Here is a 27,734-nt window from a genome sequence, read left to right as displayed (position 1 = left end):
CAGATTACTCGTGCCTAGAACATTTTTCAGAAAATAATATGGACTTGTTTGATTTGTAGAAAAATATTTTCGTTATTGTAATATTTTTTCTGAAAAGATGACTCTTAATGATACTTGGAAAAATAGTTTTAGCATGTTTGGTTGATTATAAAAAGGTGGCACATCCCAAAATAACTTATATTTGGATGAGCATCTATTTTTTTAAAAAAATTATATAAAATATCTATTATACCTTTAATAAAAAATGTTATTCATAAATTTTGATGGCTTAAAACTATTTTTGAAAAAATTTCTAATTTTCAACTAATGGAGTAGCTTTTTTTTAGGTCTCCCATTAATTTTTTTTCTCATAAAACATAAAATTTTTATTTTTAAAGCAATATTATTTTTTATTTTTAATAAAACTTTAATTAAATAAAAATATATATTTTAATTTTTCTATTAATTTCTCTTCATTTTTGGCGAACCAAACGAGTCTTAGGGATCGTTTGATTTGCGGAAAGGAAAAGGGAAAAGTGTGGTCAACAGGAAAGTAATGAGATGTTTTTTATTTGGTCAGAGTTTTCAAAAGAAAGAGACGAAAAAGTTGTATTCCAATGAAAATATGATTCCCACGTTTCATAGGAATGTCTTTTCCATGAAAAACATGGAAAAGTTACTTTCTGTGAGCCGGAAATCACTCTATTTTTATTTTTTTCAAAAAAAACCCTCTAGTATTAAAGAGGCATTAAAAATTTAATTTTTATTAAGGATAGAATAAGAAGTACATATAACTTTTTCAGAAAAATGGATAGTCAACCAAACATAAATACTCTGTAAATTTATGACTTTTTTATTGTTAACCAAATATGCTAAAAATATTTTTTCAGATATATTTTTTTTAAAATTTACTTCTCAAAAATTATATTTTTAAGAAAAAAAAAAAGCTTTCCCCAAACCAAATGAGAATGCATCTTTCAACCCAAACAGATCTTTGTTTTGTGGGGGCAAAATTGGAAACTTGTGCGACACGCCGTTGCTCCACGAGTCGGATCCCACCCGTTATTAAATCCGATCCAGGGTCAGAATTAGACGGTGCCTCTCCCCCCGGACTTGGACCCTATTTCCGTCCACCTGCAGTTCTTCCGGCCTCCGACTCCGGCCCTTCTTTGGTCCGGGCTGACAAGAGCAGAGGAGAAGTCGCCGATTGCCAGAGAGGGGAGAGGAGAGGAGGAAAACAGAGGCTTACTCCTGAATTTCTTCGTGTCCGGTTAACACTGCCTTCTTGATTTTTAAAGATGGCTGCCCTCCTTTAAGGACTGGAACCCTAAATGGGGCTGTTGTCATTTATGTAGTATATAATTTTGTTATAAATGCTTGCGGATTATGAAAGCATACACGAATGCTTGCTTGTGTCTTAGTACTTACGAAGATTACCAATGCAGTGCGATCGATTTACTTCTATTTGCTTTAATTTCTTGATGTATTATTTTCGCGTTTCAGGCTCGGGGATGAGCTTTCCAGACGTTATCGATTTGTCCAGTGATGAAGAAATCGAAGAAGCGCTTGCGAACGATGTTAAACCTTTGTTGTCTGCGAATAGTCTATCAAAATGCGAAGAATATGCCATAAAACAAGAAGTCGAGGAGAGGAGAAGTTCGAATAGTTGCTCCTGCATATCAGAACAAGGGAGTTCATCTGCTAATGGATTTGCCTCTCCGCCTGGTTCGCCTGGTTCTCCTGTTCCTCTCTGCCGGCAGTTCTGGAAATCCGGGGATTACGAACCCAGACAAGCTTTTGCACAAGTATCTCAAAGTATCTGACTTGCATTCTGTTAATTCTTGATTGTGATTTCGCATGTTTGATGGAAACTGCCTCGCTCTTCTTTCTTGCTCAATGCACATTGTGTCTTCTTGGGTTTGTATGTTGACTTGTGGTTGCGTCATCAGTGGTTTGTTTCCATTCTTTGGTTGCCCAGGTGGCACAGATCGTTTGCGGATCCATCCCAAGTTTCTGCATTCAAATGCAACTTCGCATAAGTGGGCTTTTGGTGGTATGTCTTGGATGTTGTCCACCAGCATATATGACCCTTTATTGTTACTCCTGAGACACATACAAATTTAATCGTGCTGATTGTTTTCTTTCTTTCTTTTCTTTTCTTTATTTTCAATTGCAGCCATAGCAGAACTGCTTGATAATGCAGTTGATGAGGTAGTCCTCAACTGTCTTCTTTATTTCTAATTGATGGTTTAACCTTTTGTGCTGAACTCGATGCGATAGTGTTGAATGATACATTATTTTACATTATCGCCAAATCAAAATCAACTTTTTCGCCTGATGGTGTATGAGCTGTATTACTATTTTGCCTTTACTAATTTTATGCTCATTGGAGGTTTGTTGGCTGTGTTATTGACCATGCAACTATTTCTTTGATTTTTCCACCATGGTGTTTGATACAATAGCTACAAAATGGAGCTACATTTGTCGTCATAGATAAATTTATAAATCCACGGAATGGAAACCCTGCTTTACTGATTCGAGGTAGTTTAAACCTTCTTCTATTTGCTAACACATCCATGACTTCTCGTGAGAATTGGATTTTTCAATTTTATAATTTGCTTGAAAATTTGGGTGTATGAATAAGATGATGGAGGAGGAATGGATCCAGAATCATTGCGCCGTTGCATGAGCTTTGGATTTTCAGATAAACATTCAGATTCTTCTATTGGACAGTGTATGGATTCTTCTCGTTTTATTCTGCATGTTTTTATTTACTCTGTTGCTTTTGCACTGATTGCTTAAGTTGTCTACCAGATGGAAATGGTTTCAAGACCAGCACCATGCGGCTTGGGGCAGATGTTATTGTTTTCAGCCGCTGCACTAAGAAAAGGTTGCATATTCTTGTTAAGATGTCTTCATGATTACCCCCTTTCTCATAGTACCAGTTTCTTCATGCAGAATTTTTGAGATAAGAGGCGTTCTCTTTTTAATGCAAATACTTGAACTGCATTATGTTATATTATTTGGATTCTTCATCCAATTATTCAGATCAGTTCAAACTAGTTTTTACTAGCATGAAATGACCCAAAATGGTTCAATTAGTTGATGCCAAGTGGTAGAACTGACTTCACTAAAACTGATTTATTTCACCCAAGACCAGTAGAATCTGACCCCTAAAGTTTCTTTTTGGTCAGTTTTGGTTGAAACGTGCTAGTTTTGGTCTAGTTTCAGTGGTCTGTATGTCCCCTGTACCAACACAAGGTATTCTCTGTTCTTCCAGCTGCAACAGTGTGGAATGTGTTGATGTGGGGGTTTGTTATACAGCATTATGGCAGACTGTGCATGCCTGTAAGATATCAGTATGTGGCCTTGTACAGAGGCTTAAGCATTGTCCACAATCATGTTAAGGTTATCTAAGTATATATTGTATATATATTTGTATCAGTGTTCAATTTTTTTCCTTTTTTTTCCTGAGTTAAAAGCTGAGATAGATAATAAATGCAGTCCTTATATAAAATGAGGCATCCAAACAAACCTGCACTAATGTACTTTCTAAAAACTAATGTGAATAACTATGTACGAGGCAGTTCACAAAAATAGCATCTTATATAAAGTAAAACTGTCTACAAATGCATATATTTAATTAAATAGTGACTTAACCTCAAAAATAGAGAAGTAATGTCCAAATACAATATAATTGGGAAATTTACTTAAATAAACTTTAGAAGTAAATAACATATTATATGCACAAACTTTCAGTTAAAAAAAAAGAAACTAGTATAATTAATTTTAATTATACGCAACATCAAGTTCAGCCTAAACTTGTTGAAATTACAAAAATGAAGGACCATATATAACACAAAAATATTCTCTATAGTTCTATATTAACTTTTTGTGGGTTTTTTTTTATTTTAATTTTTCCGACCAAAACTTCAAACTTGGAGTGAAACTTCCAAATTTCCGAAAACTGTGAAAAATAGAAAATTGAAACTCCAGAGATTTGGCTGAAATGGAAACCAAGACCAACTTTTCTAACCTTGATGTATACAGATTGCATAATAGCTTGCATGACAAAATTGGATACGTGGTGTCTCTACTCTTGCTTTCTTACCTCATTTCAAACCGCATTCACAACTTCCGTCACCATAAATATAGTTGATGGGCAGAAAATTAAATTTCGTCATGTTTATGAAGTAAAGGTTTTTCCAAAACCTTATTTATAGGATGAAGTCATAGTCTACATTTTTATTTTAAAAGATTAATTTGTATGTTGTTTAATTTGGCTTGAGATGTGAAAGTGAATAATGTAATTGTTATTAAATGGAAAAAAGCTGCTACAATTAGGAAACTTATTCAAACAAAATAGAAGTCTGCTGTTTACTTTGCGGCAGTGAGAAGTCATGCATAGACAACAATTATCAATGTATTCTTTTCAATTCATTCATTATGAAAAGTCACAGATCATTGCCTTGGTATGCTACTTATTTCTTTCCATTGATGATTTTCTGATTCAACAGGATCTTGACCCAAAGCATTGGGCTCCTTTCTTATACCTTTCTGAGGCAAACAGGTTGCGATGATATAGTAGTACCAGCTGTAAGTTTAGCACTGAGATGCTTATTTCTGTTATCCTATCATTTTTGCATTCATTCCCGCGGATAATTATTTGTGTACCATATTGGTGCTTGTTTCCTTCCATAAAAGGATCTTGTTGACATCACAGTTTTCAATTTTCTGCTTGCTGCAGGTGGATTATGAATTTGATCCACATACTACTTTATTTGAGAGGCTATGTCGCCATAACACCAAGCAATTTTCTGATAATTTGTTGATGCTGTTAAAATGGTCTCCATTTTCAACAGAAGCTGAATTGTTGAAACAGGTAAGCCCCAAACAATCTTATATTTGCTTATGCCTGCATATTCGCTTTTTATTTTTTTCTTTCGGAAGCACATAGGTGGTTGGACTTTGTTAATTAGTTACGGTCACTGTTTTTTTCACTTGATTTGCTGTGGTGGTGGGGTTTGGTTGTGGGAGTTTTTTTTTTTTTTGGGGGGGGGGGGGGGGCGCTGGGGGGATGGGAGTGGCAAAGGAGGTAAGAAAAGAATGTGGCAGTGCCCTTAAGATTATCATAAAGTAATGAACTAGGGATTTGGTCATGATAAAATCAGGACAACCAACATCTTCTGGAATAGGATGGGACACAAGAAGTTAAGCAATGAGGACAAACTATCTATTTTGCTGTTCTGATTATTTTGGTTTCGAAATCGGAGACTAAGGTCTGTTACACTCAAATTTGACTAAACTAAGTCCTGTCTATGAGCAGCAAAGAAGCTTCCTTCAACATGATTTGAAGTTTCATCCAAAACTTGCAACCAAAAAGCAAGGCTGCCTTCAGAATAGACCCAAACCAGGGTTGGTTTCTGAATTTCACCTGAAGCTAATTAATGGGACCAAATTGATGTATTTTTGATGTTTTCTAGAGCTGAATTTGAACATTTTACACTTGAGAAATAGTTTTTTGATTGTTTCAGCATGAATCACAAAAATGATGACAATACAATATTTTTGGGATAAATTCTGAATGGCTTGATATTTCTTTATTTTTTATTTCAATGGAAATTTACTTATTAATTTATTTAACTAAAATGACTGAAACTACCATTAAAACTGAAGGAGGTGCAACTTCTCTGCTCCTCTTGTAACTAAAATTCCTATGTAAGATGTTTAAACCTAACCTTGCCAACTATGTTTTAGCTAGGATCTGGTTAGCCATAAAAACCATCTGTGGTAGACATTTTAGAAGAGTATGACTATTAATATTCTCTTAATAGTTATCAATATTTTATTTAGCTTTATGTTTATTTTTGCTTAGTAGGGTAGATTAGGACATCCTCATGCTAATGCAGTTACAATGTGTGCCACATGGAAGTATGGGAAAGTAAGCATGAGAATTGGTGCCTGACACCTGACAGTAAATGACAGGTACTTGGGAATCAATTGTTCATACATCACATGCTGTTTGCTCATAAACGCTCAACATTTTCTTCCATTTTTTTTAATTGATTCAACAGTCTTTTCTCACTTGTAATGTGGTATTTGTATTTTGTGGCTTTTGGGCATCCATTTTTTGAGCCTTTTTTTATTAAATTCTTTATTTTGAGACAATTCTGGTGATATGTGATTGTTGAGTTCTCTAATGAGTACCTTCGCTACACTTCGGATAGGAGGTTTACCTTAATCATAAACTGAAACTTACGGTCATTCTTGATCTTTGTTATTCTGTTAGGGTCTATTTAGTTGCAAATGAAACCAATAGAAAAAAATATGGAAAAAGAATAGTAAATAATTTTCTTACTGTGAAAAAGATAATTCTTTATTTCCCATTTCCTTGTTTGCTAGATAAGTTCATGACTTCAGGAAGACAAGGGTTGCGACTAGCTGAAGAGAAGTTGATCTTTTCTTTTTGGTTCCACTGGAAAATGGAAAGTCAAAAATTTCCAACAAATATGGAAAACCATTTTTCCATATTTTTAAACTATTCTGGAGAGCAGACAGTCAATTAAAAGTTTTCGTGGATATAACTACTATTTAGGTTTTTCCTCCTTGCAACCAACTAGTTCCATAGCCTTTGAGCACTTTCTACGGCCCTTCTATTTTCTATTTGTTGGTGCATTCTTGCAAGATGTGGGCATGGTTTTGTGGGTCGTGTTTCATGGAAGCTCAGTACAAGATGTATTTTTTGCTTAGTTTTTTGCACTTATATTTCTTGTTTATTGTTATTTTTAGAACTTATTTGTATTTGTTGTGGATGTACTGAGCAGTTTGATGAGGTAGGACCCCATGGTACGAAAATTATCGTGTACAATTTATGGTTTAATGATGATGGGCATATGGAGCTTGATTTTGAATCTGATCCAAAGGTTTGTGTTTTTTTTTTGTTGAACCTTTTCTTTCATAGCATCTTTTTCTTTTTCAGAAAGTATATGCTAATGCTAAAACTCCATGATTCATCAATTATTATGTAATATATCTGTTGTGGTTCAAATTTGGCCCGAGGGTAACCATGTCGAAGGAGTCGAGGGAGCTGTCGGCTGGGGCGGAGAAAGGGGAGCCACTTCCCGCGTGATGGTGTATCTGCACAAAGCCTCATCGGTGGTTCCGACGAGGGCCCTCCGACGCTCCAGTTAGAGTGGATCTTAGTTGGTCCAAAAGTTTCTCTCTATAATGTTACCCGATGGGGCTATTTATAGTCCCTGTAGAGGTGCCTAGGTGGCGGAGGTATGGCCCGTCATCATGGAAAGAGATGAGTTTTAGACAGATGGCGCGCGGCTAGTGCTTGCTTGGGGTGCACGGCGTGGGCCGTTCCTATGAATAAAGCATGGAGTGGTAAAGTTGTAATGTACGGCCATGTAGGCGGGCGTAGGCACGCACGTGGATGCGGTCGTGGGCAAGGCTGAGCTCGATGAAAGGTCGCATCATGTATCTGGCGAGGTGGGCTTGGCGGGTGCTGAGGTCAGCTTAGCTTTTCTGATTTCAAGGTTTGCTTGGTAGGGCGCTCCGAGCTCGAGGGTCGGGGCATATTGTTGGATGGGGCGCCTCGAACTTGGCCGGGCGTGTCGTCGAATATAAAAGGCACCCCGAGCTTGGTCGAGGTGCGTCGGCGAATATAAGGACGCCCCGGGCTCGGTCGGGGCGCGTCGTCGCATAGTTCTGTGGTCGAAGTTCTTTGTCGCAGCTGACATAGCGGGGCATTCCGAGCTCGGGCCCGGAATGTCGTTATAAGCATCGGAAGAGATTGCTGCAGGTCGTAGCAGCGGAGAGATCCGGCCGAGGTCGACTGGGCTTTCAGCGGAGTCTGAGATTAGGCTGGTTCTGAGCAGGACCGAGGTCCTGCTTGGTCGGTGTTGTGGTCTGCCCGGCCGGGATGGGACGATCCCTTATCCTGAGCAGGACGATCCATTTTGTCCTTCATCATTTGCCCTCCGACTTCTGAGGTCGCGTCATTCTTTGGCTCGGGCGAAGGAAGTAGTTGGATTGTTGGTTGTCCTGCGTCATGGCTAAGTGCTCATGAAGATGCGTACACCGAGCAGGGTACACTTGGTGTATTATTGGGGCTGACGGCTTCAAGCTGGGCTTCTTAAGCCGAACTTAGGTGGCTTAAACTGCCACGTAGCTCCAGGTGGAAACGGCTGTGGGAGCCCTTTAATGTGCCACATGCGTGCTTCTTTTCGAGGCGCTGCTGGATGGAATGCAAAGGGGGTCAATCATTAATGCCCCACTCTTCGAAGCACCTTGCCTGATGGAACACGAGGGGCCGATCATTAATATCTCGTTCTCTGAAGCACCCCCCATAACGATTGGCTTTTAGTGTTGCGATCTGGGAAGATTTGCCGAGGGGGCTTCCGAGCCTGCCACGTGGCGAGATTTGGCTTCTTGATCGCTTAGGTTAGCCGATCAGAGCCGTTGTAGTGGGCTATATAAGGCCTAGGAGAGATCCTAGGGTCCTTATTTGATCTCTCTTGCCCCCACTCTTCTTCTCCTTGGCCGCCATTGTGTGGTGTTCAAGCTTCTCCTTGGGTGTTTTTAGAGCTTCCCGACGACCTTCGCGACGAGTCCTGCTCTCGATTCCCGACGATCCTCCTCTTAGTCATCTTCTTCGGCGAACTCTTAGGTAGGTGTTCTATCCCTTTTCGGTCGCTCGGAGAACTTGTCTTTTTCCTTTTTTCCTAATTCTGTGACTAAGGCAATGAGGTCGCCAACGAGGGCCCTGATGCTCGACACAGGTTCATCCCGAGCCGAGGCTTCTTCAGATGTGGAGGCTGAGCTCGAGGTGAACCAAGGTCCGTACGGGACCAGCTCGAGCATCAGTGTAGAGGAGCTGGGCCTGGTTCGGGCTCGATTCTTCTTTCCTCTTGAGTTTGTCCTCGAGCTTCCGGAGCCCGGGGCTCGAGTCGCTGACCCACCTAAAGGTCGGATTGGGGTATATATATAAACACTCCGAGCAGAGTTGAGGTTTTCTCTGCATGAGTTTGTGAACGAGCTCCTGATGGCTTACCATCTCGTCCCCACACATCTCGCTCCGAACTCGTAGAGAATGATAATCGGCTTTCTCGCGCTTTGCCTTGCACATGGTCTACCCCCTTTGATGAGCGTCTTTCGAAGTTGCTTTATATTAAAAGGCAACCCCGCAGATAAAGGATGGTGGTACTTCTCTTTTCGGGGAGGCCACAAGCTCTTCCAGAGCATTCCTTCCTTCATTCATGGGTGGAAGGATAAATTCTTTTTTGTTTTCTCCGAACGATCGTGGGGGTTTAACCCGACCTAGAGCTTTCTGTGGGCTGCGGTGAATAACAAGCTCCTCAAGTTGTCACAGTCCGAGCAGGGCGTTCTAGACAGGTTGCTCGAGCTGGAAGGAACTCTATGGTTTTCCGACCTGCTCAGAGAAGAGGCCTTATTGAATGTCGCCCTGAGCTCGGCTCGTCCCGAGGGTAAGGACGACACATCTTCTTTTTTTTTCTCATGTTGGATTTTAACTAAGTCTTCTATTGCCAGAAATCGTAGGGATGATTTTCGACACCGAGACTTTGATGGCCAGGTACAGGAATAGGGTGGCCGCCTCGGACGGAGCTCAGTCTGAGAGAGCCGAAGAGGACTAGAGCTGCCTCTAGCTCTGGGATTGAGCGGGGCAAGCTCGCACAGATTGATGCTGCTGACCTTGCTCGGGCTGGGTCCGAGCAGGTCCCTTCAGTGGAGGCCAAGGTGCCCCCATCGACGACAGGGGGCACCACTGAACAAGTGGCCGGCGTGTCTGTCGGCCAAACTTGGGAGGCTTGTGAGGCCACCCGACTACGCGGATCGAGTCTCGAACTGGGGAGCGGGCTCGAGATCCCAACTTCTTTCGAGGTCCTAACCCTCGCTGGGGCCACGACTCCTCCCGAGGTCTCGACCTTAGCTGGGGCTTCGGCTCCTCCTGAGGTCCCAACCTCAGCTGGGGTCGACTCTGCTCCCTTCGAGCCTAGGAGGAGGCGGTTCCGACCTGAGTGTCGCGTGTTCGAGGACGACATGGCTCTCGAGTCCAACGACGTTGCTCGTGAGCTGTGCCATACTTCCACGCGATTGAGCTCGAATGGAGGAGCAGGACCTTGACGACTTCGCCGGTCAGGCTTATTCAGCCAGCATCATTGTGAGTAACGTAACCCTCCCACTTTTCATTCATTTTCTTTGTAAGTGCTCGACCTTGACTGACATTTTATCTTTTGTGCCAGTTCCTCCACATAGTCGACATGTTAGTGTCTGGCATGGTTAGCTATTGGGGGCGGATGAGGGTACTCCAGCCGAGGATGGAACACGCCGTGCTTCGGAGACGGGAGGCCGAAGAACGGGCGGCGGTTGTTGATCAATGGCTGCGCAAGGCCGAGCAGAGGGCAGCGACTGCATGAGGTTGAGGAGAGGACGGCGGTCGCCGAGCAGCAGCATCAAAAGGCCAAGAAGAAAGCACGGGCGACCGAAGCTCCGATTAAGGACGGACTCGTCCGGATCCGAGATATGGAGGTCGAGCACGCTCGAGCTTGTTCGGATGTTGAAGGCCGTATCTCCGAGCTAAAAGCTGCACTGAACGGCCAACGGGACGAAGCCAAGGCCCTGAGGCTGAGGGCCGAGCGATTCGAGAGGCTTGCGGGGGAGTCTACCCGAGACGCTGTCGAGAATTTTCATCAATCCAAGGAATCCCTTGATGAGCTGGCGGAGGGGCTACTAGTGTTATGATCCAAGGCTTTGAGAACTGTCGTGATCAAGCCCAACGGCTCTTCCCTGGAGTCGACCCCAGCGGCCTTCAACCGAACCTAGGCGAAGCTGCCAGAGTGGAGGATGGGGATGCTACAGAGGCCATTATTAAAGTTGGGCCGGAGATCATCCCCGAAGTTGCCGCTGGGACTGAGTCGGAAGCCATTACTGAGGCTAGCGTCGAAACAACTCTTGTTGTCGAAACTGAAGCTGCTCTTAAGGTCGGTGCCGAGGTTGCCTAAGTCGACTGAGCTAGCTTTTGTTTTTCTTTTTGTAAAGTCGGCCGCCTAGGCCTTTTATATTCAGCCCGACCTCAAGGTCGGCTCCTCTTGTACTCGGCCCTTGGCCCTTTTAATATCAATGAAATACATTTCTTTTAATGCTTTGCATTTTGAAGTCCGACGAAGTATTTGAACTCGTCTCACTTGGTACTTTGCGTTAGGCTTTTGTGTTTGGTTAAATAGGGTCCAAGCTGTATAGTTTAAGTGCTGGCTTAGCCTTCACATAGTAGGACCCTTGTGTGAAGTTTTTGCCAAGTCTCTGTGCTCAGCATTTACTTCCAACTTAGCGATAACCTTGCAAAGCCGGCGAAGAGCTCATTTATTCCGGAACCCGTCCACTGGTGCGCTTTAAGCATCCAGGTCGAGCATCAGGTCTGCTTCAGATTTTTTGGGAGAACTGAGCTCGAGGTCTCCTTTTTGCACCATAGTGTGCCAGGAAGCTTTTTAGGCAGAAGATTGTCGTAAGCTTTAGCACTTTTCTGTCTTGTAGATCTCTGTGGACCTCAGCTGGGGCACTTGATTTTAGCTCGGGTCGCCCTCAGATTCTTCCCGAGGCCGAGGTCGGGAGAGCCTTTTCGGCTCGTGGTCGATTTTGCAGGATGACTTTGGAGAATAAGGGTACCTGTAGTTGAACAAGCTCGTAGCTCTTTATTCGATACTGCAGGGCACTCCGAGTCCGACTCGAGGGGTGTCATTGGAGAATAGGAAAAACCAGCTCGAGGGTAGGAACCAGCTCGAGGATAGAAGCGAGCTCGAGGGTAGGAATCAGCTTGAGGATAGAACCGAGCTCGAGGGTTGGAAGCAGCTCGAGGATAGAGACGCCCTCACTCAGATCAGGGCGCCTCTTCGGCTTTTAACTGACTCTACAGGATGCCCTCACTCAGATCAGGGCGCTTGAGGTCGATGAGCCTCTTCGGCTCTTTTTGGCTCTTCAGGATGCCCCCACTCAGATCAGGGCGCCTGCGGTTGATGAGCGACTCTCAGAGGGCGCTCCGAGCTTGGTCGGGGCGCATCGCCTTATATTCCTGCAATCACGGGAGCCCTTTGGCTCGCGATCGATAACACAGGGCGCCCCGAGTCGAGCGCGAGAGGCGACTTTGTAGATTTGGATCCTACAGTCGCGAAGCACTTTGGCTCGCGGTCGACAATGCAGGGCGTCTCGAGCCGAGCTCGAGGGGCGACTTTGTAGATTCAGATCCTGCAGTCATGAAGCACTTTGGCTTGTAGTCGACAATGCAGGGCATCCGAACTGAGCTCGAAGGGCGACTTTGTAGATTCGGATTTTGCAGTTGCGGAGCATTTTGGCTCGCGGTCGACACTGTAGGGCGCCTCGAACCGAGCTCGAGGGGCGACTTTGTAGATTTGGATCCTGCAGTCGCGGAGCATTTGGCTGCGACACTGCAGGGCGCCCCGAGCCGAGCTCGAGGGGCGACTTTGTAGATTCGTGTCTTGCAGTCGTGGAGCATTTTGGCTTACGGTCGACACTGCAGGGCGTCACGAGTTGAGCTCAAGAGGCGACTTTGTAGATTCGGATCTTGCAGTCGCGGAGCACTTTGGCTTGCAGTTGACACTGTAGGGTGTCCCGAGCCGAGCTCGAGAGGTGACTTTGTAGATTCGGATCCTGCAGTCGCGGAGCACTTTGGCTCAGTCGACACTACAGGACGTCCCGAGCCGAGCTCGAGGGGCGACTTTGTAGATTCGGATCCTGCAGTTGCGAAGCATTTTGGCTCGCGGTCGACACTGCAGGGCGTTCCGAGCCGAGCTCGAGGGGCGACTTTGTAGATTCGTCGTCATACATATAGCTCGTGTTGCAGAGACAATCGGGGCATGTCGAGTCCATTAAGGCATTTTAGAGACGCTTCAAAGAAGTCTTAGAGGATAGTTTTATTGATAACATATTCTGGGATTTAAAATCCTAACCTGGAGGGGCTAAAATCCCGTCCGAGGGTTGTAGCTTGAGTCCCAGGTCGTTTGACTTGGGTTGATGGGGATGAGGCCTCTTCACTGCCCCTTGAGGTCAAGGAGCCGCTAGCATATGGGATACATGGCTACGACGTTGATGGTGCCTGCGATTGGATGATTGTCGTTCTGCCCCTCGCGCGGCTCTGGGCTATGTCCCTCGGACTCTTTTCTGTCGGCTTGACTACGGACAAATCGACCCAACTGACCTCGGCAGATAAGTGCCTCGATCTCATCACGGAGCTGGTAGCAGTCCTCCGTGTCATGACTGTGATCTCTATGGAAGCGGCAGTACTCGTCCGAGCGCTTCTGCGGCCTTGATGGACGCATCTTTGATGGGAGGAGGTAGCTGCGACCCTCGATCTCCTCGAGGATCTTTGCCCGGGTGGATGTGAGGGGAGCGTACTTTCCAAACCTTTGAAGGAGAGTATATTTTTTGAGCTTCTGGAGGGGAGACATCAGACGAACCGTGCTCCCAGGTCGAGGAGGATCTCTCTTGCACCGGGGGGATTTGCTCTTTGATCGACTGCGCTCCTTATAGCGTTCTACGACTTGATCCTAGAGTGTCTGGACTTGAGCTCGGTGACGGATGAAGTTTCGACTTGCTGGAGGCTTTGAACAGCCGCGGTAAGTATTAAGACTTGTTGGGCGAGCAGGTAAAACTGCTCTGGCTGGACCTGAAGGGTTTGGTCCGCCGGCATAGGTGCTGCAGGGGGTGGACTTTGAAACGAGTTGCCGGATGTTGGTACCCGGCTGCTCGATGCATTTGGAGCTCCGTGACTCCTTAACCTCATGATAACGACTCAGGCCCTTTTCTCTAGCGCCAAATGTTGTGGTTGAAATTCGGCCCGAGGGTAACCACACCGGGAGAGTTGAGGGAGTCCGATGCTCCAGTTAGAGTGGATCTTACTTGATCCAAAAGTTCCTCCCTATAATGTTACATGATGGGGCTATTTGTAGTTCCCGTAGAGGTGCCTAGGTGGCGGAGGTATGATCCGTCCTCATCATGAAAAGAGATGAGTTTTAGACAGAAGGCGCATGACTAGTGCTTGCTTGGGGCGCATGGCGTGAGCCATTCCTACGAACAGTAAGCTGTTGATAGGCGTAACAGAGTATGGCTGGAGCAGCATGGCATTGTCCTTGGTTGTCGTTGGCCAGCAAGCAAAGCATGGCGCAGTGAAGTTGTAATGTACGGCCATGTAGGCGGGCATAGGCACGCACATACTGATTTTGAGGTCAGCTTGGTGGGTGCTGAGGTCGGCCTAACTTTTCTGATTTCGAGGTTTGCTCGGTAGGGCGCTCCGAGCTCAAGGGTTGGGGCGTGTTGTTGGATGGGGCACCTCGAACTTGGCCGGGCGTGTCGTCGAATATAAAAGGCGCCCTGAGCTTGGTCGGGGTGCGTCGGCGAATATAAGGACGCCTCGACCTCGGTCGGGGCGCGTCGTCGCATAGTCCTGTGGTTGAAGAAGTTTTTTGGCTCGCAACTAACATAGCAGGGCGTTCCGAGCTCAGGCTCGGGATGTCATTATAAGCATCGGAAGAGATTGCTGTAGGTCGTAGCAGCGGAGAGATCCGGCCGAGGTCGACTGGGCCTTCGGTGGAGTCCGAGATTAGGCTGGTTCTGAGCAGGACCGAGGTCCTGCCTGGTTGGTGTTGTGGTCTGCCCGGCCGGGATGGAACGTTCCCATGCCCTGAGTAGGACGATCCATTTTGCCCCCCATCAATATCTATTTGGAATTCTTTCATCTTCTTGCAACTTATTAAAGAAGTCTGACTGCAAATATTTCTTTTTCTTTGTAAACAATTCATTTCAATTCCTAGTTTTTTTTTTAAAATCAGCATTGTTCGCTAAAGACTTGCTTATTTCCAAACTTTTTGCCTTGGTAATAATTTTCTATCATCATAGTTTCTAATCGTTATATCATGCTCATCAATAAGTTTCATGTAGAACTTTGCATTGTCAGTTTTTTCAGTGATATGTTTGGATGAGTAAGCTGGTTCTGTCCTACTAAGTCTGTTGGAGCTGTGTTAAGGGAATATTTGATGTCCGCTTTTGCAGGATATTACTATCTGTGGAGCACACCGATCAGTGCAAAAAAATGGCAAAGGAAGTGTACTTACACAAAAATATATTGCAAATCGGCTTCATTATTCTCTTCGAGTAAGTTTTGATTAATTGAGCTGTAATACGCTTTAAAACAATGTTCTTTTATATTAATGTTCCCTTTGTAAACTGTACAGGCATACATATCCATCTTGTATCTACATTCACCGGAACACTTCAGAATAATCTTGCGTGGGCAAGTGGTTGAGCCTCACCATATTGCTAATGATTTGATATATCGTGAATGCGTCTTGTATAAACCACAAGTTGGAGGAGTCATGGAGGTTTGTTTTGAACTTATTGCATGCAAATATGCTGATCTCTTATTGGTGTGATCTTTGCTTAAATGTATAGCATGTTCAATAAAATCTTATCTTTGTTGGATATATTGAAGTTCCAAAAAGGTATTGAATAAAAATATTGATATTATCTAGATCTCTAATCTGAATAGGCGGTCTTGGCTATAATAGTTTTGTTGTTCCTGATTTTCTCTTTCTTTAACATGATTAACTCTAATTGAGTAATCCTCAAGTGACTTGCTTTCTCATTCTTCATTTCTTCCACTGTCTGGATGACCCATGTTTCACATTATAATTCTAGCTTTTTCAAAATGTGTATGGGTTAGTTGTGTACTGTTGCATTAAACTTTAAATGCCCTATTGAGGAATTGAGCATACAGTATGACCGGTCACTTGATGTCGCTTCTTTGAATGTAGGTACCAAATTCCTAACCAAGGCCATGTGAGGGCGAGTGTAATATACCATGAAATCTAGACTTGAAAAGAGTTGGATGATGATTGAAAGTGACAAGGTTTAGACTATTACTTTGTATTTCAAAACAATAAAAGGACATAAACAGATAAAACATGTATTAAGTGTTAAATGTGAAACAAAATTATGGAACAATAAGATGAAATGTATTTTGATAAGCATATTCAATTAGCATTTCAATAAGAGATCATCAGATGCTTCAAGTGCATATGTGTGTGTATTTCTGGTCTATGATGTAATTACTACTGGCCTTCCTTTCTAATAGTGTTGAGTTTTAGGGGAGGGGAAATGGGCCCAAGTATATGGAACTTTTTATTTTTGTTTAAGATATCGAGAAATTATAATGGGATTAAGAGTAAAGGTTTCAACATATATACCGGCATCCTTGATTATACTCCTTTATTTTTTGTTGTATACTGAACTATTGATGTGCTGATGAACATAAACGGAAACATAGAATGAGAAGTCTGAGTCCAAGCATCATCTTTCTGCTCAAATTTCAGAAATTTTTCCTTAAAACAATTTGTATCAAACCATTATAATTAACTCAAATTTGATATCATATCAGGCTTTATTTGATGGTACAATTAGTTGTTCCAATGTCCCCCTCATGATCTTATAGTAGTATTATTTGATTTTTTTGGCCATCATTTAGATAGTTGACAATGGATTTGTTTCTCAATTCAGGCTGCTGTGATCACCACGATTGGATTTTTGGAAGGTGCTCCAGATATCAATGTTCATGGATTCAATATCTACCACAAGAATCGTCTAATATTGGTGAGAGTGAGACATTACATTTCTTAACCTTATAAATAATGAAATGTTGAAACTGTTGCCTTTTTCTATTGGATATCCACTATGTGATCAGCAATCTTTGTGATATCAACACTTCTAAAATAATTCCGAGCATTAGTTTGGTTGAGTTGTAGCATAGGATTAAGAGCCCATTTGTTGGACCCAGCTTAGCCTGGCTTGACCTCAGGTCTAATTTTCTTAGCCCGAATGCAGACCAGCCTGTTTTTTCTTAGTCATGTGGGGGATCTTGATCTCCATTTGGTTCCTTGGCGGCGGCTGCTGCTGCTGCTGCAGCTGCAACTATGCAACAGAGATGGAAGGGTAGAAGTAGAATCAAAGAGAATGGGAGAGAGAGGAGAGATGCTTGGGCTGTGGTATTAAGGGATTTGATGGTTGTGTTGCGGAGGAATTGGTTTCTGGACTGTGGTGGGTGATAATGCCACCATAGCAAGAGGGAATGAGAGAGGGTTGGGTGTATACGCAGTAATGGTTGGCCAGAATCTGATGGCTTTCAAAAGAAAGGATGGGGGATTAGAGGAAGGGAGGGGTGGAGAGAGAGTTGAAGGAGAAAGGGAATGATTGGAGGGAAGAACAGGGGAACAAAGACCCTTAATTACTTGGTGGATGTAGGATAACTATATCATAATATACAGAAGGTACAAATATTTTATACAAATTTCAGTTTGGGTTGGTCCAGGGCAAGCTAAAATTTTTGCTAGCCTGAGCCTGTCTCGACTTCTTGTTGGGCCTAAAAATCTCGACCCAGCCCACCCTGTAAGGCTGGACTGCTCCACCTGAGCCTGCGCAAATTCAGGCAGGATGGTTTGGGCCAGTTTTGCTCAAGTCTAATTCAAAAAAATGGTTGGGCTTTGGTGTGCAACTTGACGTTTTTTTTTAATGTTTGGATTGCACTATGTCATTTGAACAAGAAGTTATGTTTTAATGCATTAGTTTTATGGAGTGTTTTCATGCCATTTGGTTTAAACAGGCTATAATTTTGTTTCTAGAAATAACTCTAATACACAAACTGTACATGGCAACTTTCCTGAGACCAATATCTAATTGTACACTGGTTTGATGTTTCATTAAAATGGTTTCTGTAGAAATGAGACCAGATGCACATATATATGAAGCAACTTTCTTCACACTATTTTTAGCTGGTTGCTACACAAATTGCTTTTTTAGGTATAATGCTTATTGCTTTCTGAGGTCAACCAATTGAGTAGCATCCGAATGTCTTTCCTGCTTATTTTTATTATTTTATGCCTGTGTGTATATTGTGCTCATACTATCTTGTTGATGTTGCACTTACTTTATAGTTATATTGATCGTAATTATCCTGCAAAATTCTAGTGAGAGCTCTGAAGTAGGTGGAGCATTGGTACTCTTGACTTTCTTCAAACTAGTTTCTCCATAATTTTGCTGTTAATGATAGTTGACCTTCACAGCATTATTTGATGGGCTAGAGTTAAGGATTCTGACATGCATTTAGAGATATTACTGCTATCAGGTAATTATTTTTGACACAGTTATAAAGTGATTCTTGGCTGGTAAGATTGCTTAAAATGATACTCACAGGATTTCACATTGCTGCCAATAATTTTCCACACTTTTATTGTATTTGCTAGCTATTTATACTTTCTCATCCCTTCGTTGACGTTGAAAAGTTAAATCCAATTAAAGATGACATTCAATGATATGATTCAGCCAATTCTTTAATTCTCAGCTGTAATTCTGCTTTTGTACAAGTATTTGGTCTGCATTTCTTTATTTTGTTAAAAATTCATTTGTTCAACTAAAATGAGTTATTTTTGTTTAGTGTATAGGAATAGCATTATTATTTTATAATGATAGTGTGCCGTTATCTTGTTCCATGTGATAAATCGTCATCATTATCATCCTCCAAACTTTTCATTATATTTGGGTTGGTCATGGAGCAGAACTTAATGTTTAAAAGGCTCCATTGAAGGATTGAGTAGATTTCTGTGACTGCTTGTCAACCTGTCAAGAACCTTCAAGAATCAACTGAATTAATATTGCCTTAATATCTGGCAGTTTTTTTTTTTTCATTTCCTTGTTCTTAAGGTGTCATGGTTATGTTATGGGAAAAGGTGGTATTCCGGTTTATACCTAACCTGAACAAGTAGATTACCGTAGGAAATATATATAGGGTGGCCCAGTGCATGAGGCTCTTACCATTGCAGGGTCTAGGGAGGGTCAGATGTACGCAGCCCTAATCCTATATACGGATAGGCTATTTCTATGTTTCGAACTTGTGTCACCTAGGTCATAATGGAGCAACCTTACTATTGTGCCAAAGCTCACCCTCTGCGATAGAAAATTTACATAAAACTATTTTAAGGTACAAAATGGTGTTTTGTGTAAATTGGTTGGTTTTGGTTCTTTGGGGAACCCATCATTTCAATGTTTTTAACCTACAAAGATTTTTCTAACTATAGGGAGCCCTAAAGCTTATTCAAATGGAACTTGATACAACTACTTGGCCTCCTGCTCTGATACTGCATTGAGGTAGTTAACTGGAAGAAGATTCGTGATCATCGCTCTCTTCCTTGTCCTTGATATTGATCTCCTATTATCTGTCTTTGTCTTCGTCTCTTTTTCCATATAAGCTCCACCATAACCCTAACCATAGTACTAGATCTAGCTGTTGCTGCAGATTCCACCACATTCTTGTTTGCTCATGATCTTGATATTTGTTGTTAGAGTTATTTCTCAAGATGTTTTATTTCCTTTCTGTATTAAGATGTTATCTTCTCTACTTGCCTTTCATAATTGTTTGACCGAAGGACTTGAGATGAAATATCTCTTTAGGCATCTTCACAAGACATATATCTGTGTATATATGCTGATCTGTGCTAGAGATGGCTACGCTTTTGTGTTCTGTTTGTGATGGAAAGAAGTGTTTGTTATTGACCACTTAATCTTCACAAGGCATAAATGATCGGGCTATTTACTCTAAAAGCTTGCTTTATGCATCACATATCATTGCATATTCCTATTTGTTGTTTTAAACCCATGTTCTTTGATTTTCTTTGAGGTCATTTTCATGCAATACTAGGAGTAATAACTTCCAAATTTTCTGCAGCCCTTCAAGGGAGTTGCTAATAATTCATATGGAAAAGGCAGAGGTGTTGTTGGTAAGATGCTACTAGCCACTTTTCTTCCATCAAAGTGTATTTTTGTCCGTTCTTTGTATTAGAGTTAAATTTAACATGCTTGTTTAAACAGTTAAATTGTTTCTCATGGTCCCACACCCACTCATTTTTCAGGTGTGCTGGAGGCAAATTTTATTAAACCGACACATGATAAGCAGGATTTTGAGAAATCAAACCTTTATCAGAAACTTGAGACCCGCTTGAAAGAGATGACATATGAGTATTGGTAAGTTCTGGTCTTATGAAACTGGGAAAACTTCAGTTATGTTTAATTCATTAACTGTAATTATTCTGAGAAAACATCGGATGGTCTATTCTTTTATTTCCTTGACATACCATCCCATAATTGAATTAACCAGTGCCAGAAATTAGCTGATATATACATCATGCCCCTGTGTAAAAATTGACGAGGTTATGTAGATGAATTGGCAAGGTTAGGTGCATTGTTTTCATTAAGACCTCTGCCTGGAAGTATATCATTTGTTAAATTCAAGGATTGAAATTATGGGTGCTGTTTGAATGTACAGGTTAAAATGAGCTTGGCTTACATGGAAAGTAGTGGCTGAGATTCTTGAAGATTAGTGTGTACTAGAACAAAGAGGTTAAGAGAAGAGATTTTTTTCTTTCATTTGCTTTGTTTAGATATGTGGGGTTGCATATCTTGTTAGAGAATTGCCAATGAAGATCACTGAAGATGTCAAGGACAGAGCAGGAGTTAGCAATTAAAGCAAATGAGAGAGCAACAACAATGAAGAGATCATCATCAATTAATTTAAAAATCAAGACGATAATGAATCTTGAATTAGTTCTCACTTCCTTTGACTCAACACTTTGTAATTAAACTAGGGAAACGATTTAGGTCGCCTTATATTGCAATCACAATATATGGCAGATGGTGAGATGAAGATGTGAATTAAAATTCTAAGACTCTCTCAATCACAACTACCCCTTGTTTAGCACTAATCCTTTAGGCATACTAGAGTTATAATTCTTTCAGACATTGGATTTCCCTCTTATCCATGTGTTTAACATCGAGAAGAAGATTGCGGTTGTAACATGCTGCGACCTAAACTGGTTCCTTAAACTAGATGCAAGATGTCGAACATTTCCAATTTTTGGCTAGACAAATCCATGCCTTGGAACTTGTCATAGTTGAAACTTGAAATAAGCTAAGACTATAATAATTATCTTCTTGAGCTCTCCTCAATAACCTGTGATGTTAACAAATATTGTAGATTAAATTCTGTGGACTTTGGAAGCCAGGTGGCTAATTTGTCCATGAATGGATATTTTTCATTTGCATCCAAGCATAATAATGTTTTGGAATCTGTTAAATGTAAAACAACTTAGGATACATCTGCTGTGAGTCTCTTGCATGCCTTTTCAGTTGATGAGGCAGTTGGAGCGCGACAATTTTTCCTATATTAAAATTTTTGACTGATTCGCAGAAAATTATAGAATAAGAAAAAAATATAGAAAGCTATATTTTTTTCAGATCATGAATTTTTTCAAGGCCAGTGTTAATGCATGTTTGAGTATGGTGAGATTGATTTATGCGCTAGTACTGAATGTTGTTATATTGGTGTTTCCTATTGTCTATTGCATGTTACTTATTGGCTATTGCATGTTACTTGACAAAACTTTTAAACACCGGTGGGACAATGGGGCGTCCCACCATCCCAAGTGTCGGTATGCGGGTTGTCCTATTCCATTAAAAAATTAGGGATGCCTCCGTCCCACAGTATTTAGAACCTAGTTAATTAATATGTTTCATTTTTGGATTCCAAACTTCTTTCTTTGGATTCTTGTTTTTAGCGTCCGTAATATTATTTTCGGTCTACTTTGACCTCGTCATGCCCACCTAGTGGCTAGGGCAATGAAACCTACAGTCTTTTAAAACATTCGGATCATGCATGACCAATTAATTTTTCATAAAGGTTTGAAATACTGTATCGAACCCATATTGACCGTGTGGGTATGGTACATGATGGATTGCATGCCGTATTGGCGTATTGACAAACGTAATTGATTGACATGCTTTGACATGATTGGTATGCCCCTTGTATGACTTATTTTGGCCTCCAAAATTGTTTTTCCCCATTTTCCTTATATTTTATTGTTTTATGCAATGTGTTTTTTAAGAAAAATTGCAGGAATATGAGCTTTAACTATCCTGGTCTTGTTTCTATGTGAACTGAAGTTTTGGCATTGCTTGTTTATTATATAACATAATATAACTTACTTATGTAGAAATATATTGAGAACATATGTGTCAAATTTAACAATTGAAATGCAATTAAATTACTAGAAATCATTGAATTAACGAACAATAGTAAGATTACCAAGATTCAAGATGAAATTGTATATTGATCGCACAGGTATGAACAAGATATGCCGTATCGGCCTGAATCGGACGGAACATGGCATACCGTACCATACCGGTATTTGGTACAGGTGGCATACCGACACTCGGTATGCCAAAAAAATTTCGTACCGTACCGACACTGTGCTAGTGTGGCATTAGTACAGGGTCCGGTACTGAGACGATAGACCTTGGGTATGAACATTCTGGAGAGAAATTACTTTATGAATTTGTGTAGTTCAATTTTTTTTTTCCTTCAGATATCATCTTCTCTTATGTCAATAAGCATCAGTTGTGGTCTGGCACAATTACCTACCTGTTAGTCAAATTGTTCTTTGTTCTTGTCTTTCATTTCTTAATGTTAGCAACAGATGTGCGATTAAACTTCTGCTTGTGAATATTCGTATCACAGAAAACTCAAAAGTGGTCTTTAAGTTTTCATTTTCACAATTGAAAGAGGAGATTTTCTTTTCCCACTTTGTGTGCTTTTAGATGACTGCTTCAATTTATGTATTTTTCAGGCTTGCTGGTTGCAGAATTCAGCAACCTGCTACTTTGGTTCTGACGTGTACCGTCAGATGCATGAGCCTGAGCATCATCCATTAGTTCATATGCAATATGGACAATGCAGTCACTAGTCTATCTAGGCTTTCACATTTGATATTAACATCATCGATACATATACAAGGACATATAGTAATTTCATATATTACTAGCATTGTTTCGAGCCATTCTATTTATCATCTTTGTGACTCCATATTTTGATATTATGTTTAATAAATATGAGTTAATGATATATTATGACATGAAAAACTGACTCGGACCTGCTTGAAAGCTGCTGATACACACACGTGCATGCTTAAGCTCACACACGCCTCCACAAGTCCTTTTATCTACAACTGGATGTGATGGTGCTCTATTTTTCCTTCCCTGAAGTCTTCAGACATAGGCTTTAAAACCTAAATAATCATAGACATTGAGTGTTTTCTAGCAGACAGTTCTATCTAATAATTGGTGAGGCCATCCTTGAAATTTTATCTAATAATTAGTGAAGCCATCCTTGAATCCATATATACCATAGGACAAAGGACAATTTTAACTTTCATTCCTACAGACGATAACAAGAATAGGTGATTCTTAACACACATAAGACAATGTTTTTCAAGAAATTGCATTTCCCAAAAATACCATCAATCAAATCAAGCACAATTTTTGGAAAGTTGAATTTGCAAACTGCATTAATTTTTGTGCTTCCTTGTTACTTATTCTTTCAATGTCCTACAAGACTCTGGATACACTTACTATATATCAAACTGTCTTCATTCTGTGTACATTCATATGCGCATATCATTACTCTTTGCTCATGAAGATTGACTAGTGTAAGAGTTTTTGTTTATTCATCTTCAGCAGAGATTGATGACTGTTAAATCAATGCTGGTGCTTCTAATTTTTGTCAGGGACCTTCATTGTCATTTGGTCGGATATGATAACAAGAAAAAACCTACGACATCAGGTCCAGCTGCTCCTGGTCACCACATGCATCAGTTGAGAACATCTAGCAGCCTACAACAGGTCAAGATGAACTCTGGTGCACTAGCTTCCTCTCAACTGTTGCCCAATCCTAATGTTTCAGCAAGCAACAGAGTAGTAACTGCTTTGACAGTCCAAATGAAGTCAACAGCAGGACAATTCTCCAACTGTGATGCAGGTGCACAAACCTGTAGGTTATGAAATCACCTAATGAAATAGTGAAAGCCATTGATTATCTATGCTGACCTGTTACCTGCTATAATGCATAAAACAGGGTTACCACTAAAAAGAAAACATGAAAGCCATAATGCTGCAGCAGATGCATCAAAAAGGCAAGCCAAGTCTAATGCAGCTGGGCTTGGAAGTACTCAAAAGGTACAGGTTTGAAACCTTGTTGCACTTTAAGCAGAAAGATTTTAATTATTATGGATCATGTTGCTGGTACAATGCCAATTATTTAGACTAACAACAGATGAAGGTTATCTGCATTTCTCTTACCCCTACGTTACATGGATTCTGGTTTGTGCTTGGGTACGGGTGTGTCTAAGTTTCAGATCCTTTCAGTATTTAAAACTTTTTAATGGATCTGTGTCCTAGTGTCATCTCAATGTCCAAGTTTAAATGCTACATGCTGTTACTTTAGGGCTAAGTTGAAGAGTCCGAGTAATGTGGGCCTTGCTGCATCTGTATGATATCAACTTATGGAGCAGGGTATGATCTGTCAAAATTTCAAAGTATTCTACATTTGGTTGTCAACTTGATTTCTACCTTCAGTTGGCATCAAATTCCAATTGAAATCAATAGCTTGTTCTGGATAAGGACCAGCCATGAAACCCAGAAGGCCTGACTGTTGAGTTGAGTGATCATCTTCATTGATGACACAATTAAGCTATCTGTGTAACAAACAACAAATATTGAGCTGCCCCTAGACTTTCAAACAGTCCACACAAAGAGGAAAGATGGTATTTAGCGATCTTCTTATATTTTGGGGGAAGAAGATAAGCCAAAGAACCAAATAGGAACAAAGTAACTTAAATTTTCTTAGATGTTTCCTAAGCCACTCTTTCTTTTCCAATGGAACCTGCATTTTGAATTAGTGATGGTGTGACCTGCTTGGGTCTTGATTTAAAACACTGAACTGCTGAATATCCTTTACCTGGCCAAGTAATTGAGAATATATAACAGGGATTTAAAAAAGTAGGTTATGCTTCTATTCATATAGAAAGGTAACATAGAGTTGCCATATTAGTGAAGTTGTTGTCAATCTGACTTGAAGCCCTGGGGAGCAATGCCATGTAAGCACCTTTCCAAAAAAAAGGATGCTACTTGGTTATTATTGAAGGAACATGCACGTAAAATTGCAAACTTAATACGAACAAAGCATCCTCCCCATGCATGGATAAACATGTATGCATTTGTTCGTATAATTATTGGGACAACATGGAATGCAGAACCGTCCTGAACCGTTCGGGATGGTTCTGCCTGTTTCGAGCTGTACCAGTGAGCATCAGTACGGTTCTGGCGTTAAAAATGGCTCGCTGCTCGATCCGGAAAAGAAGAGAAAAAGAGAGCGAGCATGGGACGGAGGGAGGAGGGGCGGCAAACACCGGCGGAGGGCCGGGGGGGGGGGGGGGCGAAGGCCGAGGCCGCCCCCTCGAGGCCTGTACCGGCTCCCTGCGGCCCTCCGCCGGCGTCCGCCGCTGCTCCTCCCTCCCTCCCCCCTCCGCTCCCTCTCTCTTTCTTTTCTTCTCTGGCTCTGGCAGGTTTTCTCTCTTGGTACAGGCCCGGCACGGCCCGTGCTGACTCATTCCGCCGGAAAACCGGTATGGTATCCGGTACCAGTTCCTCCGACCCTAGTTACTAAAGCATAAATATATGCAACACAAATGCATGCATGTGTGCTTGGACATGCTTGTCACACAAAATCACATGTACAATGTGCATGTTGAAAGCAGACACACAACATAGATGCACACCTTATGTGCCCTATGTGGGGGCAAGATAAATGCATCAGTGAGGTAGATGTAAAATGGAGATTCAATAATATGCTTTTGGGGACAATGAGATATACTGTTGAGGTATAGACACTATGCATGGAGGTAGGAGTTGTAAAGAAACTTGTAGCACTTTCTTCCTAACATGTTTGTCATTTATGCAGCATGACCGTGGAATCGGACAGAAGCGAATGCACGAGATCAAGACCATGATACTGGAAAATAAGAAGCTACGCAAGCAGTGAGTAAATTAGAAGTTATATCTTTTCATTTATCTCATCATCATGCAACTCATAATTCCCTTTTAGAAGGTTTCTCAGAAAAATCTTCTCATAACTTGGTTTATCTGGGAGTGAACAGCCTGGACTGATTTTGGTGCCAGTTTACTAGCTATCACTTATGGCATGAAGAGTTGCTGTAGTGTTTACTTGTAAAAGTCATTAGAATCTCTTTTTAATCATTTGTCATATATTCGCAAGTACAAAATATTCAAACTGTGAAATACTATTGACAAGTTATAGTTGTGTCTGATGGTTGCCTATGCTTAACCATATAAAACTTTTCTAGATTTTGCATGTGTTCATTGCTTTGTTCGTTTGTTTGTTTAGATGCTTGGAATACGAGCTGATGGAGAAACAGCTTAAGCTCAAGGTAATATCTTCACAGATCCATGTTAACTTCATTGCCTAAGCTATGACATTTGAGCACTTGTGAATCATTTATGTGCATAAATTTGTTACTTGCAAGCTTCACAAGTTTCCTTGTTAAAGAAGACTATAAAATGCACATGAAGAAAAAGAAAAGAAAAAAAGGACAGTACAAAGGCCTCTAGCTCTGGCTTTGTGTAGCATCCTGTTCTTTTTTCCCCATAAATCTGAGGGACTGAGCACATATCTCCACCACCCTCCTCACCTTTATAGCTAGTCCCATCCTTAAAAATTTGGTTCAATATATTCCAAGGAAGAGGTATACCTTCCAAAAGTCTGTGTGTATTGATATCAGCAGCAAGAAACTTCTACTTACAATGCTGTACCTGCTTTGGAATCTAGCCAGAAACTTGTCCCAGATCATAAGCGTTTCCTTTTTATAAATTTTTCTGAAAGAACCACAAACCTGTAGCTCTGCCCAAAACCGCTCGTGCACCTGCTGCAGCTTTTTGTAACTAAGTTATCTATCAAGTTAAATAATAGACATATTTGTAATCCGACAGGAAAACCACGTTCATCCATCCTCAGACATGCCTGCTGCTAGTCATGGCCTACCACATGATAATTTTCTTTTGTATACAATTGTTGAAGATTTGATCATAATGATGGCAGGAACAAAAGTTCAGAAGTGAGCTTCAAGAGGTTCAAGAATTATACAAGAAACTCTTGGTGCAACTCAGATCATTAGATGAAGTCAAGGTGGAGAAATAGTAATCCAGAGGACTGACCTTTGTTTCAGATATGTATCCACTTTCATGCAGCACCTGGAGCTTTGCCAAATATCGACACTCTTGATCGAAGCCATGTATCAGCAAGGTGAGAAGGAGATGAATCGGTCATCCTTCTGAAAGGGCATTTTGTATATTGACCTGGCATTTTGAGATGATGTTTATTTGTGAAGATGAAGTTTACCCTGGGCTTGGGTTAGGTGTAGAGAAGATATTCCATTGGATGGTGAGATGAAAGCAACATGATCTATTGGGACTCATTTCTGTTAGATGTTGGTGATTGGGGATATTGGAGAGGTCATCAATGTGGCATTGTTGTATGGATGCATGTAACAAAGTAGTGTGATATAAAGAGTCAGTTCATTTCATTTGTTCCTGTAACTACTAAACAGTAAATGAACTTTTCTGCCAGGATGCTACGTTCTAAGTGAATCCAAATGACATCTTTCCTTGTAGCAACAACATAGTCATTCATAAGCTTCACGCCATGCCCTGAATATTTATGATAGCCTTTATGACTTGTTTAGTTTTTCGTACTTGGACATCATTTTTGTCCGCAG

The 27,734-nt window shown here is 41.3% G+C and overlaps 1 protein-coding gene across 9 annotated transcripts; it reads left to right on the top strand.

Moving 5' to 3' along the window:
* Positions 1 to 1,029: 1,029 nt before the first annotated feature.
* On the top strand, positions 1,030 to 27,633 carry LOC103708165 (protein MICRORCHIDIA 6). Of its 9 annotated transcripts, none has more exons than XM_008792962.6 (20): positions 1,030 to 1,249; positions 1,483 to 1,794; positions 1,958 to 2,032; positions 2,156 to 2,190; positions 2,442 to 2,520; positions 2,624 to 2,713; positions 2,794 to 2,869; positions 4,497 to 4,575; positions 4,727 to 4,861; positions 6,804 to 6,902; positions 15,064 to 15,165; positions 15,246 to 15,392; positions 16,567 to 16,659; positions 19,784 to 19,835; positions 19,968 to 20,079; positions 23,673 to 23,923; positions 24,020 to 24,120; positions 25,904 to 25,980; positions 26,348 to 26,390; positions 27,059 to 27,633. In XM_008792962.6, exons 2-20 carry the CDS (start codon positions 1,491 to 1,493, stop codon positions 27,155 to 27,157), a joined length of 2,049 nt encoding a protein of 682 aa, XP_008791184.4. In that variant the 5' UTR covers positions 1,030 to 1,249; positions 1,483 to 1,490; the 3' UTR covers positions 27,158 to 27,633. The 9 variants fall into 9 exon arrangements, with proteins under 9 accessions (XP_008791184.4, XP_017698570.4, XP_088559436.2 ...); XM_017843081.5 differs by having other exon boundaries at positions 1,053 to 1,249; positions 23,673 to 23,935; XM_088703310.2 differs by having other exon boundaries at positions 1,064 to 1,244.
* The last annotated feature ends 101 nt before the right edge of the window (positions 27,634 to 27,734 follow it).

This window comes from Phoenix dactylifera, chromosome 1 (assembly GCF_051530095.1).
Source record: "Phoenix dactylifera cultivar Ajwa chromosome 1, Ajwa_hap1_PhDact_Kaust_v1.1, whole genome shotgun sequence".
NCBI lineage: Eukaryota > Viridiplantae > Streptophyta > Magnoliopsida > Arecales > Arecaceae > Phoenix > Phoenix dactylifera.
This window is presented reverse-complemented; position numbering and strand designations above follow the sequence as displayed.

Bases quoted from the DNA above. Each gene is read 5' to 3' on its own strand.
- LOC103708165 (XM_088703281.2), top strand. From the start codon at position 1,419: ATGCAGTGCGATCGATTTACTTCTATTTGCTTTAATTTCTTGATGTAT. The intron at 15,393-16,566 runs GTTTGTTTTGAA...TTCTCAATTCAG, and splicing joins AAGTTGGAGGAGTCATGGAG to GCTGCTGTGATCACCACGAT. The intron at 20,080-23,672 runs GTAAGTTCTGGT...AATTTTTGTCAG, and splicing joins GAGATGACATATGAGTATTG to GGACCTTCATTGTCATTTGG.